The following is a 14,995-nucleotide window of genomic DNA, read 5'->3' on the forward strand; positions in this document are numbered from 1 at the left end:
TGATATTTTTTTAGGTCGGATAATGTTTATCAGGTCGGAGGTATATGCAACATAACATACAGAACCCAGTCTCGTTAGCTGCGTCGCCCGTACAAACGTAATTTGGCAGTCAGTTTCACTATAATCTTCCTACAGTGTAGATTCTACACATACATACAAGCTAGAGCGCTGCCGTTTAACTCATACGTGTCATTCTATACCCTTTCAAACACGCGGCACGCCTGTTGTTTAGACAGGGATGCAACTCTTCAAGTGCTACGGCTACCAAGCCATATAAAGGTTTTACTGAATCACTGATATAAAATGAAAAGAAAGAAGACATTTATTCACATTCACAAAGACACACAACTACAACAAAATTTAAAAATAAGAATAAACAACAAAAATAAAAACGATAAAAAATTATGTAGAATAAAAAATGTCTGAACTCTGAACCCTGTAGTTCGCCGACCCGGGGCATCGTGCCTAGCATGCTAGCGGCGTTCCCTCGCTGCACGCGCACGGCTATGCTAAGCTCAGCCTCTGGGAGAAAAAAGACCCGGCCCTGGAGTCGCCAGAGACGCCAACTACATAGCTTATCCGACACCTCGCGAACAAATTTTTTGGTGTCGGATGACCACCCACGGTCCTAAAGTTTTTAACGCAAGTGCCGCAAATATGTAATCATTAGTCTTATAAACGCGTATTTGCGGCACTTGTCTGGGCGTTGTCGGCGGCAAACCCTGGCTTATTGGCAGAACCTCTGACGTAGGACGGAGCCCGAGTATCTGAGCAAGTAACGTCCCACACCAAAGGTTTGCCCAAGCTCCAAGGCACCAATGTACAACCATCGGGCCCTTTCCGTCCGTATAGTAATAGTGCATGACCAGCACTCAGTTGACAATGTAAGCCGTGTCGTCCCAAAGCATCAACTGTATTACCACACCGGCAGCAAGTGTGAGGTTCACAAGCTTTTAATTCAAGCCGCAAACATACGGCAATCCTCAGTGAGCCAGGGTCCAGAAGTGTGCCAAGGTTTTGGAAAGGAATTGCACGCAGCCAATGACCAGATTCAGGCTCAGATACAGTCAGCAGTCTAGTTCGTTCGACAGAGTCCTGGCAGTTTTGTAAGAGCCTGTTGGATAACTAAAGCTTTGACACAAACACTACTCCAGGCAGCTTGGCTACCTTTTACTACTGGGGTCATCTCACTAGGATTATCAGCACTCCAAGCTGCCTCCGCATCCATCAGGCGCGACACCGTAACATCAATGTGGGTTGGTAACGTTTAAAATGCCACCGATGAGGGTGATAGTGCTGTAGACAGATGACAAAAAAGCTGGGAGAGCCAAGTCACTTGTGGTACGGATGCCATATTTATATATAAATAATATACTTTATTGATAGTGTTGCTTGGGTCCAATAAGATGGCGAAGGGGAGATATTTCAAAAGTTTCAAACAGTTTCTTTCAAAATGTTATCATTGGCATTATCTCAGTGATTGGAATTTAAAAACAAGGCAGCAGCGCAGAAGCTATAAGGAATTATTTGAGGTGTCCCGATCTCGTTAACAGCCAACCTTTCCAACAAAGCCATTGTATTCTGTTGTGCCCTCAACCACATAATACTCCGTTTAAAATGAACGGAACTATAAAATCAAATAGTGCATTGAAATAATGACTTTATAGTCTAGAGCAGTAAGTGCATTTAAAAAAAAACACGTTCGCATATAAGTAGTACTTTTCCATATGAGGCTGCTCTTCTACGACGCACTAAATTTTGAAAAACATAATCTGCCAACAAACCTTTATTTAAAATGAACTATCTGTTTTCAATAATGAAGTCGTTATTTCAATGAGCTATTTTATCGAATATTTCATTTCATTTTAAACTGAAGATTATGCACTTGAGGACATAATAGAATACAATGGCTTTGTTGGAAAGGTTGGCTGTTAACGAGATCGGGACACCTCAAATAATTCCTACTATACATTAATTTAGGTCAAAATAGGCATAGGCGTAGAACTTATATTACATAGCATTAGAACAATAAGTCAGAAGAAATTTAAAAATCTCAATTTTAGAATTGAGTGTAGGTAGAACAGCATCTTCGAAGATTGGAGCGCCCAGAATGGTGGGTTTTTATACGATCAAAATACATACATACATACATCAAAATTCATAACGTACGATAATAATAACTTCTTTTATCATACTTAAATTTAAAAATCTAAGATCTAAATTCATGACGTTTGTAATCTATACTGCTCACTATGTATGTATACGTTCAAAATTCATATCAAAATACATATTATTATTTATTCGTTTTTTTCCATGTAGCGATTTTTCATGAAGCATTTATGTTTTATACAAGTAATGTTCGCGTTTATTTTTTCGTTTATTTGACAGCGGGGCTCCTATTTCTGGGCGGTCTGCCCTTTGGGCATCTGAAGATACCTAACGAACCTAACCTACCTATATTAATAATGTGGAGGTAATGATTTGTTTGAATAATGTTTTCGAGTAAATATATAACAAACATTATTTATTTAGGCATCTGACATTCTAGACGTATGTGTATCAAGTTTATGACAAATAATATTATTAATTTTGTACTTCGATGTTATATTTATTCGACCAGTCGTGTTGTATGTATTTTGAACGTTATACATTGATTACGAACATTATTCATTTAGGCTTTCGACGTTCTAGACGTATGTGTATCAAGTTTATGACATTTGATTTTAGATGTTATGCGACGTAACCCACACCGAGTATCAAATAGTCGATCAAAACTTAATAAATAAAAACTTACTAAAATTTATAATTAGATATTATGTCGCATATTGGTGCGGAACCCCACACGGCGCGTGGCCCTACATGCCAGTTTTTTTTTTGCAATATATCTGTCAATACCTTCGCATGAGAGGATCGCACCTTGATAATTTCTGCGACCGAATATTCTTATCTTAAATTACGCGAAACTAAAATTGCTTTCTTAAAAACAGCTAGGTATATTTATGTTTGTTTACTTATCTATATTTGTAATTTCAGCATGGCTGTATGTGTAGGTTTTATTGAATGCTTTTTTGCTTTATGGGCAATGCTTGTTGTGAAGAATTCACCGATTTTTTTGTTATAAAAACGCTTTGTTTTCACTGGCCGGTTTGTAATCTGTCTGCCAAAGTGACCGGTGAGATGAATGGAAGTTGGCGCGTGTAATCGCCGCTTCGCACGGTCGCATCGATTTTCGTCAATTCAGTCAACCCCCGCCTCGCCGCCGGAGACAAATGAATACGAGCTATCTCGCCATATAGGTATGTGGCGTTTACATCGTTACCATGGTGTCGAAAGCTCAAGCGTTACAAATTATCGCTTTATTATTAGTAGCTCATTGGCCTTTATCTTCATTAGAACTTACAAATTATGCTTTAACCGAACGTAAAGGCGACTTGCTGGAAAACCATCTGGATTTTGTTTTAAGATTAGTATAGTAGTGTCAATTTGGAATTGTAAAGCTGTTATCAGAATTAACACCTCAATTTAAATTAACTTTTTCCAGCAAGAAGTCGAAAGTCAAGTCAAGTCAAGTGGTCTAAAAGAACGGCCAAAAGTATTAAATTAACGCAGCTCCGAATGTTTTATACTTATACGCAGTGTTCAAAGTATTATTTAACTTTTCCGACACATGAAAACTTTTAACCGTGAAGAAATTTTACGTTACGTTTTTATTATTTATTTAAGTATTTTGCTAAGTTCTGTTATCGAGATTATCGTACATACGAGTATCGGCTGTATTTTTCGTTGAGTCAAGTTTGCAAGATCAGTTTAAGCCTTAGACTGATCTTGCAAACTCAACTCAGATTTATTAGACTCTAAGGGGCTGTATCACCACCCATTGATTAACTTTATTTGACGGATGAATGTGATGCCGTCTCCGTCTATTCGAACAAAATAAACAGAGACGGCATCACTCACAATTAACTAGATCAATGGATGGTGAAACGGGTGGTAAGGACGCAAAAGTGACGTGAACTAATAATAGATCAATCTGTGCAAGCTAATAACTCATGGACGCTATACGCTAGGGGTCGACGTATATGAAAAACGTCGCCTCGGCTACGACCGGGGCACAACCAGGGCGTAGCTCGAAGCTCGTAGAGGCTTCGCTTTCTAGTAAATCTGAGTGAACTTTACTTCATTTTAATTAATATTATAAATGCGAAAGGTTATGAGTATGTGTGAGCATGGGAGGCGGAAGGGGGGTGCACTTGCATCCCCTTAGCGTAAAAAAATAGAACTAGACTAAAATACAGAATGAAATCTATAAATGCACCTCGCTATATGCAGATGTAAGATGCAATGTACCCTTCTGAAAATAATCCTGCCGGCGCCCATGTGTGTGTGTGTATATATGTATGTTTACTATTCCACACTAAAACGGCTGGACGGATTTGGTAAATTGATAGAACGTCTGGAATAACACAAGCTACTTTTTATCCCCATATTCCCACGGGAACCGAATAAAATTTCGAAATCTACAGGTTAGAGACGAAAAATTTGGAAAAGGTGTTCGATATGCAAACATTAAAAGAAACCACGACGTAATTTTTGGAAATTCCCAAGTGTTTTTATTAGAATACCGGAATTTCATTTAAACAGCTGGATCCAACAGTTAATGCGTGCGAAGCCTTGGGTAAAGTCTACTAAATACCTAGTAGCTAAGCATAAAATAATTATATGCACTTGCCATACTTAGCTGTGCTCATGTACGTACCTATAGTACATGCATACATTAAGCATATACTTACAAGGTTTTATGTTAATTATTATTAAGTACTTATATTAAGCATACGTACATTAATTTAAAAAGATCTAATCATACATATATACGTATGTATCTCTCTCTAGATGTACCTAGGTATGCTTGCTTAGATTTCTTAAATAACGCAATGGAATTTAATGCGGCTTTAACATTTATATATATGTAGTACATAATTAGAAACGCACCCCAGCATCCCTCTTTTTTGCAAAGTTCCACCCGTGTGTTGCCGAGGCGGGTCGCTGATCAAATGAATAAACATGTACTAGACACTAGACATTCAAAATAATTATGTAGAGAACAAACTTTCGTAGGTTAAAAAGAAGAACGATCCCCTACTACTTACGATTTCTGTACGTCAAGGAAATGAGGGCTATCGTTTTTTGTCTCACTAGATGGCGCACTGTTGCGTGAGGTTTTTAAGTATGGCTTTCAAAATCTGTTTTTACGGGCGTGAAAACAAAGTTTAGATTAAAATCATATTTAATACACCTTAAAACCGTAGCATAAAAATATCGAGCATGCCACAGTGTTGCAAAGTCCCCGTTTTGTTCGGAAAAAAGGGAGGACAAAGGTTTTCGAAAGACAAAACTGTCTCAAAACACAGACATTCATTGCCTCGGAACGCATATTTGCCATAAATAATTTCAGATATTGCAAAATATTCACAAAATTATTCTAATTATAAATAAACCCGCGTAGCTCACCCAAAAACTATGAGATTTGACATTTCGGAGACCTCACGCTACACTAGCGCCTATAGCGGCGAATTCATTCGCGATAGCCCTCATTGAATCGCCTGCCAAGGTGGTCCATAATTGATATCACGTTGATTTTTTGACGTAAAGGACGTGACGTACACGATTCAATTTCATCGACCGTACCACCGCGCTATTGATGTTTGTGATCCTCGCTGCACTTATCTATTTATGCAATGCGATTTGTCTAAATCTGCATTTCATATTCTTGCCTTAGGCCAAAAGACCTACCTATTTTAGGTCCCAATGTCACTAGTAAGCTTCTAATTGATCAAGTATTGTGATCAAATATCGGTACCGTACAACTTATAATGATGCAGTTTTTTTAATGAAACGAAACCACATTTTAACCTTCTTACTAATAATAGGAGATTATATGCAAAGAAGCTACCGATTTACGTGCAATACTGACTTTTGATCTTTTAAATAGTACTTACTAGTGTCATAGAAACATTAACTTTCTGTGACCTGAATATCCCTTAATCCCAATTTAGGACTACAAGAAAAATAGTGCAAGTTGCACTTCCTCGCATCGCTCGACTGGTGGCCTCACGATATCACGCTCGTTCGCTTTAGGTCCTTGCAATGTACACTAAGCAACTTTCACAATTTTTCTTGAATGTCTAAAAGTAGCAAAAATTAAACACGGCGAATATGTACATATCGCGCACCAGCTATTTTCATCCCAACTATTAAAACTAAGCAGTCGCAGGTAACATTTAAAACTTCCACTCAATTCCGCAAACCTTGTGTTTTAACTTTTAATATTCTTCAATCCAAGTCTTCGATATCGCACGAAATTAATTAATACTTCTTTTTACTCCCTCGTGATGTAACCTTCTATTCCCTTCGTAGAAATGGAATACGAGTACGAAGAAGAGGAGGCGAGTGACGCCGACAAGGAGTTGCGGCCGGTGGTCCGGCGCACCGCCAAACACATCGCCGCCGGGGAGGAGCGGCCCAGGATCAACTCCAGCCAGCAGACCACGCCAACTGAAGGTCAGTCAAAATAACCTTATTATTCATTCTTCGTTTTCTCTTCTCTTGATCTGAAGTACGTCAATTTAGCCTCATGTCTTACTCCCGGTAAAGCGCATCATTTAATCTCTAGGGAGTAAAAGTTTTTATTTTTGTAGTGGCTTACGCAATATCAATACGAATGTAGCCAAAAACATCTGCAATACACTAAGATTATATCTAAGGCAATACACCATTAAATAAAGCATTTCACGTGTCTTCCGCAAAGACGGCAGCGACACTCGACGCGACGCCGTTTGTGGTGTGGATTTAACATGTTTATTAGTTTATTTTTAATTAAGTACTTACTTTTCATGATCATTTTACTTAATTGTGTATGAAGTAAATAGTTGGAAATAAATTCAAAACTAAAATTGCTTAATCTGGCTAGCCACCTCTGGTGTGTAATACGCAACATTTAGTCTCTCAATACAAAATTCTACTACTACCCCTTTATTATTTAAAGGTGTCATACCTTTTACATATATACAATTTGACCACCAGAAGTGGATCAAATTTGACCTGATATAAGCATTTTATGAAATTTTTAACCGACTTCAAAAAAAAGGAGGAGGTTATCAATTCGGTTGTATTTTTTTTATGCTTGTTACCTCAGAACTCCGTCATTTATGAACCGATTTGAATTTTTTTTTGAGTTCGTCTAGGAATGCTTTCAATTAGGTCCCATAAGCAGTAAATTAGGATCTGATGATCGGATCTTAAGGAAATCGAGGAAACTCTTCAAATATTGTAGGGACACCTATGGTAATTTGGATATATTTAGCAGTAACTCGTGCATTTGCTCTTGCAAATCATAATTTGGTGAAGTGGAACTGATGATGAAGACCAGATTTGACCAACGGAACTACTACTATCAATAACAAGTATTTCACGGGTTATATTTAAATTATCATGATTAATATACTTACCTAGATAAGCAACTAAGAAGAATCTTTAAGTTAATGATTCTTTCGAACTGATCTGATGCTGAAGCCAGAAGGTAGGCAACGGAACTCTGTTATAAAACAACGTAACTAAGTCGTGTTTGGGCTTAATGGAATCGTTGTGAGATGTTCTTTGGCTACGAATCACTAAAAAGTGAGAAATAAAGAAATTTTTTAACAAAAAGTAAAACCGACTCCAAAAAAATAAAAAAATAACAAAAAATGGAACCGACTACAAAACCCTTGAAAATATTTTTCTAGGTAAGTAGGTACGTACTAGCTCGAAGTTGGTGACTCAGCACGACCCAGCAGGAGGGATTGAAACCCATAGTATGTAGGTGAGGTAGATGACTATTGTGAATTGTCCCTCTCCTGCTGGCTCGTGCTGAGTCACCGACTTCGAGCTAGTACGTACCTACTTACCTAGAAAAATATTTTCAAGGGTTTTGTAGTCGGTTCCTTTTTTTGTTAATTTTTATTTTTTTGGAGTCGGTTTTACTTTTTTGTTAAAAAAATTCTAATAGCGTATTTTCAAGAATCAAAAAACTCGTCTAGCACCTTTAAAGATTTAAACTGCTCAGATTGAACACTTTCTTTTCATAAATAAGATGAAATCCACAAAAATCTTTAAAGCTATTATTCCAAAAGCAAAGACTTATCGAGTTAACGACTATAACGTGGTTTCAAGTGGTTTCTAGATATCAGCACTAAGTAACGTGTTTAACTTGTTTAACTTAGTTTTTCATAGTTTAAGTTAGTTTGTCATCATACCTCTGAATTGTTATTTAATAAATACCACACAATATACACAAAAATAACAAATAGAAATAAATAGAACTGAAACTAACTTACTCTAATAATATATACTTACTCTAAAAATATATTGGCAAATATCACCCAAGTCAACCCAAGTCGCTGCTATTGGGCAGGGTGCACATAAGGCTGGCTGCGTTTTATAAACCAAATAAATTCTTCATTCTGTTTCAGTAAGTATGAAAACTATTATAGACATAAAAATGCTCGATTCTACCTCAGCATGTCATACAACTTTGTATCATAAATATATCGTAAATACAAACAAAAAAAAAAACAAAATTTGGAGTTGAAATAAAAAATACAAAAAGACTCCAAAAACCAATCTTAATCATAAATATAGTCGGGCAATACTTGGATATATTTATGGACCTATTATTATTTCGTATTGTGCTTACCTACCGTGAAATGCGCACCCCGCCTTCTTCAACCCAGTAAAGTACGGCAGCGACCCGTAACTTTAAATAGAATAGGTCGACACAGATCCCTGCCTAACGAAAATGATCTCAACCTGCTCTAGTTCGGAATATTGACATAAATTGCAAAATTAGATAAACGACTTGCATACAGTTCGTAACTTCAGTTTCCAACTATTACTTAGTAACGTTACCGCTACAGCTACAACTGAATCAAATTAATTCCATGCGCATTGCAGTGCTTTTGAAATGAAAACATTCTGGGAAAAATACGACGAGCGTAAGTATTTTAGTTGTTTCTCCAACAAATCGGAGTTATTATATGAAGTTTCATGTGTTACCTGTTTTTTACGTCTCATAAATAGTGATGTGCCACAACCGGTTATCACCGTATGTTATACGTATAAAATGTTAAGATATGAACGGATCTGTGACGTACTAACACACGTAGGACACATAAGATATTCTAAAAAAGGTAAAATGGTTCTAATGAAAATGCCACAGTTTAGGAGATATTTCGACTTTTTGTAGGTAGATGTTGATGTTTAAATTTCATTTGATTCTAAGCAAGTTTGCCTAAAAGCTCAATTCTTATGGAAAGTAAGATATTGAATGCTTTATTTTTAACCTGGCAGTCGAATTGATATTCCGGGATTTTAAAATATTCCATGACAATTCCTAAAATTGCATTCTGCTCTTCTTACGTTGTATGACAAACAACCATAGAAAATTTCATGTTTCTAATTTTAGCTTAATAATTATTAAGATTACGCGGACTGGCCGGGGATTTTCTCGACAGATTAGTACCTAAAGTTTTCATCAAAATCCGTTCAGCCGTTGTTACGTGATGCGCGGTCAAATAAACGACAAACAGATAAACAAACAAACAGACAAAAAATCTAAAAACTGTTGGAACGTGTTCTGTTATCGATTCTAAGTATCCCCAGCCAACTTTTTTTCGTATATCTTCCATGTACAGACTTTCGACCCTCTTCAGCTTTATTATATGTATATAGATCTAGTCCAATCTCTTCCATATGTGTGCCAATTTTTAGGGTTCCGTAGTTAACTGTTATGTCTGTCCGTCTGTCTGTCCGCGGGTAAGTTCAGAGACCGTTAGTACTAGAAAGCTGTAATTTGACATGAATATACATATCAGTCATGCCGGCAAAGTAGTACAATAAAAAAAGTAAAAATATTTTTTTTTATTTTTTTCTCCACTAGACGTAAAGTGGGGGTAATTTTTTTTCTCGACTAACCCTAAATGGTAGGAAAGATATCAAATTTACAAGGAAAATTATAGCGGTTAAGATTGCTTAAGAATTATTAGTAGTTTAAGAGTAAAGGTATAAAATATACCTAAAGTTGGAAGATAGTACACAATACGGAATCCTTAGAAAAATGTTATTTAATTTTTTCGTAATGGCTACGGAACCCTATCCTGGGCGTGTACGACACGCTCTTGGCCGGTTTTTTCTATTCCATCCATCCATTTTTAACGTGAAAGAGTCTACACACACGCACACGCGAACTTTCGTATTTACAATATTAGTGTTATTTACATGAATCCAAAAGCCAAACTTACCTTCAGTACGTTTGTGAAAATGATATTGGCTTTTCACCACACAATATAATCGCAAATGTAAAGTATAGCGAATTGAGGTAAATGTACGAGTGCTCGTCACTGTCCCAATATATGCTATGTTTAATTTTATGTCATTAGCAATAGGGGTGACGGCAGGGTGTCATCTACTGGGCACAAGCGTGTTGAGCACTCGGACAGCTTACAGTGCGACAAAGGATCTTAATAAACGTGGAAAAAAAGGAACTAACGCGGCTATCTTTGCAAAACTTCACTTTTAACAGATTGCTGTGAAAGAAAGCTGTTTGTGTCTTTTATTCGTGGTTTTTAGGGTTCCATAGTCCTACAAGGAACCATTATAGTTTCGCCATATACATCTGTCCGTTCGGCCATGGGTCCGCGACTTAGCTTAGAGACTGTTAGTAGGTACTAGAGAGTAGTATAATACCTATGTTAACCACGCCGACAAAGCGACAATCTAAATTGTCTAAATCTAAAAATTAAATTCCAAGTTTCTTGTCTAAATCTATAGCGTGGGATATCGTTAGACAGGTCTTTCAGAAACATTTTAAGTTTCCTAAGACTATTTTTGGATTTGGAGATCCGTTGGCAAATTATCAGGCTTTAGAGTGCTAATTTTTGTTACAGGCAAGTATCTCCCTCCTCTTCATAAGCTAGTTACACCGTTGGTTTGAAAAATCCGATAAAAATCATGATGCTAGTGTATTTAAAAAGAAAACTATCACAGTCTAGTCGGCTTTACAAGTGAACGGATCGATCAAAACTTAAAATTGAAGATGGCCGTATAAGGTAAACGTACAAGTGTTCGTCACTATTCCAATGGTTGGCACTTTTTAATCTTATGCCATAAAAATAGAGATGACAACACAGTGTCGTCTATTGGGCATTAGCGTGTCGAGCACTAGTAAACACCCCATTAGTTCGGAACCCCACAATGCTCGTTTCCCAACACGCACTTATTCATTTTCTTATTTGTAATACTCGTACGTAACTACCTTTCTTATGAATACATAGTAGTTACACTCTGTTTCTACGGCGGCAGGCGAAAAAACGAACATTGAAGAAGTATATATTTTGTCCGTTGCACTTTTTTATCATTTGCTCTTTTACAAATTTTCAAAGTACAGGCTGTCAGTGGTCACTCAAGACAATACAATTTTCTTCCCACTATGCTTTAATTTCCTCATAACCGCACTAAATTCCCAGCACAAAGCGGTACTTTTCTGCTCTAGAGCAGAAAAAAATTATGAAAATATTTTATTGCATGCATTATTTTAGAGTTTTTTTAATTGCACGAACAAAGAGGTAACACAAGTATTTTTGCTATAAAATTAGCCTGCATAGTGTAAAAAAATCTAGTGTTAGGTTGGTCACCCTGACGGTCTTATGAAATTTGACAGATTGCGTACAAAAAAAATTGTTACTACCAATCCTACCAAAAATAGTAAGTAGCCGTATATTAAAAAAAAACTTTGTGTGTTTGGTTGGCCAACCTGGCGCCCATCCGAAATTTGTCAGATCGCGGGTAAAAATATCTGATAAATTATATAAATACTAAAAAATTGGCGGGCACCTTAAAATTTTCCGTGGTCTTTTTTGAGACTGCGAATGTAAACTTACAAAAATGGAATCATCGAGTGCTAGTGACATTTCTTTCCCATTAATTGCTTAGCATGAGTTTTTTTTCTTCTACTATTCCTGTAATAGTTGAAAGAAAAGCAGATTATGCACCACGCATTAAGTAATTTATATTGCCCTCGTGCTTTTTAAAGCCCTCGCTGAGGCTCGGACTCTAAATTGGCACTCGATGCAATAATAAATAACTTTCTGCTTGGTGCAACAATCTACTATTGTCGTATCATGTTTTAGAATGACATTGAGATATGCGAAAGGTTGCCAATAGTACGTTTTTTCGCCTGCCGTAGAAACGAGAGCATAGCGGGTAGGAACTTACGTTTGACATTTAATAAACGTAGGTATTTTTACTTATATTATACATACATATACATACACACACAACGTTTTACCCAAAGATACACAACTCGTCTCACACACACGCATACACATACACACTGATACAGAGTTCAAATAATTTGTAGTTATGTTAAAATCTTGTTTTATTAAACGTACTTTGATCCACACACATGTCTAATTTGACTTCACGATTAAGAATGACGAATCTTACTTCACCGTGATACAGTTTATAACTAGTACGGGGAGTAAAGGACATCATTAATACTCGAAGTATAAACCTACAGCATCTGTACCTACCACCTTTAGACTTAAGTAAAATATTCTTACTGTGCGTGATTGTAAAATGTTTAGTTGTTGTTGGTAAAATAACGTTTTTATCATTATTATTAAAAATATTATTATTTCTAAACTACACAATGACTGTATGATTTCAAGTAGGTAACTCAAACACAATGACGGGTTAAATTCTTAATCTTTCCCCTTTCGCTCTGAAGGTGAAAGACCACGAGCGCTTTTGTAATACTCCTTTTTCTAAAGGGTTGAAAAATCCCTGTACCTAGTAAAAGGCTCTTGTTCTTCAAGTGTATGCATCAATACTTTGTTACAAACGACCGCTTATACTCGAATTAAAAAAAAGTAAATTGACATTATGAGTAGCTCTAGCTAGAAATAGAAAGGTATAAGAGTACTAGCTTTTGCCCGCGGCTCCGCCCGCGTGATATTCGGTTATCGCGCGCTGTTCCCTCGGGAACTGTGCATTTTTCCGGGATAAAAAGTAGCCTATGTCACTCTCGGGCCCATAAACTACCTCTATGCTAAAAATCACGTCGATCCGTCGCTCCGTTATATATCCGGACTAAACCACAAAATAAGTAATAGTACAACTATACTCGGGTAATGGCGTATTTTAGATTTTAAAAATGTAGAATAATATTAGTAATGCGTAAAAAGATTGACGAGAAAGGTTGTCAAATATTTACATGACTTAAAAAATTTATTTTGTGTAAACTAAAGAAAAAAGGCACTGTTGTTATCATAATTTTAATGTAATGTTTTTTCGGGCAGGACAACGTCTGCCGGGTCTGCTAGTCTATTATATATAAAAGAAGAAACTGACTGAGTGACTGACTGACTGAATGACTGACCTATAGATCAATGGAAAGCCCAAACCGATGGGCCTAGAAACTTTAAATTTGGAATATATGTGTGTTCCTAAATAGATGTAAACCCGCATTAAGAAAGGATTTTTCGAAATTCCCACGGGATAGGGAATAAATGAGATTTATATTTTCGCTTTTAAGTTACCCTAAACTAACTCCGTAATTATAAATATTAGAGACTTCAAATTTGGAATACAGATAGGTAGTACTAATAGGTAAAAACTGTTTCAAGATGTCTCAAAAAACGAATGTTGATGATTTTATGAACTAACTGAAGCACTACAAGCTAAACTAATAAAACTATGGATTAGAGATTTGGCATACCTTATGTAAGATTTACAATGCCAATACAATAATCTGGAAGTAGCCAGAAGTCCGGCCAGAATTGACTCCGTAGGAGGGAACTCCTCGAAAGTGAATGGCGCACACTAGAAACTTTGCATGATTGTTCAATTTCAATGACAATGCGTTTATATGATGACACCACCTGATGATGCAGCCAGGATTGTCTTGAGGAAACTCCTCAAAGATTGATAGCACAGATACGAAATTTTACATGTACGTTCAGTTTTGATGATACACAATACTAGATGGTAGACTAAAAAACATATATCTAAAAAGATGAAAATAAAAAAAATAAACATTTTTAAGATCAAGCTATTACTTAAAAATGCTCTACAAAAACGAAAATGAACATTAAGTGCTTACGCTACACAATTTATACCTTTCCTATAAGGCTGTAACTTAAACAGTACCGTGCGTGACTGGCTGACTGACTGACAGACATCGCACAGCCTAAACTACTGGTGCTAGAGACTTGAAATTTGGCACACATCATTAAGTATCATAGAAGTGCACTAAGGAAGGATTTTCCGAAATTCTCATGGGATAGGGAAATATCTAAACTATATATCTAAACTTTGTTTGTTTGGGATAATCTCTGAAACTACCTAGCTGATTAAAAAAATACTTTCACCTATAGCAAGCTAGGTACATTATTCCTGATTGACATGGGCTACTTTTTCTTCAAAAAAAAAATGCAAAATATCCGCGGAAAAAATAAGTGAATTCAACTTCGGAACTGATTTTCAAAATTCTTTCAAACAAATAGGTATATTAAAATAGATCAAAACAGTAATTCATGTCCCGCGGGAACGAATAGCTTTCAATTAGTAAAAGTTTTTTTTAAATCGATCTTATGGGTTATATTTATCCTTTACAATTTCCCTATACCTTTTATAAAAGTAGTCTGTTTAAATTTACAAAAACATAGCTTTCTATAGAATTTACTTATTAAGGTCCGCGGGAATAATCCTATATCGTGTACGAAGTCGCGGGCAAAAGAAACTTTCAGTAGCTTTTGCGAGAAAGAGTAACAAACATCCATCCATCCATCCATACAAACTTTCGCTTTTATAATATTAGTGAAATGGGATGTTTGACCGGGTAATTTCGAATCTAAGGAACTATATTGTAATCAAAGTTTTAAATGTAGGTGGTATGATAGCG

General features: G+C 36.3%; 1 protein-coding gene across 2 annotated transcripts in view; it reads left to right on the plus strand.

Annotated features, from left to right (window-relative positions):
- Positions 1 to 14,995, plus strand: part of LOC141433966 (uncharacterized) — a 96,761-nt gene that overhangs the window by 21,319 nt on the left and 60,447 nt on the right. For both annotated transcript variants that reach the window (XR_012451989.1, XM_074096140.1), the window contains exon 2: positions 6,415 to 6,558. Coding sequence is in view for 1 of the 2 variants with exons in the window: in XM_074096140.1 (XP_073952241.1) it covers positions 6,415 to 6,558 (144 nt within the window). In the remaining variant the exon portion in view is untranslated. The remainder of the gene's footprint in view (positions 1 to 6,414; positions 6,559 to 14,995) is intronic.

Source organism: Choristoneura fumiferana, chromosome Z (genome assembly GCF_025370935.1).
Source record: "Choristoneura fumiferana chromosome Z, NRCan_CFum_1, whole genome shotgun sequence".
NCBI lineage: Eukaryota > Metazoa > Arthropoda > Insecta > Lepidoptera > Tortricidae > Choristoneura > Choristoneura fumiferana.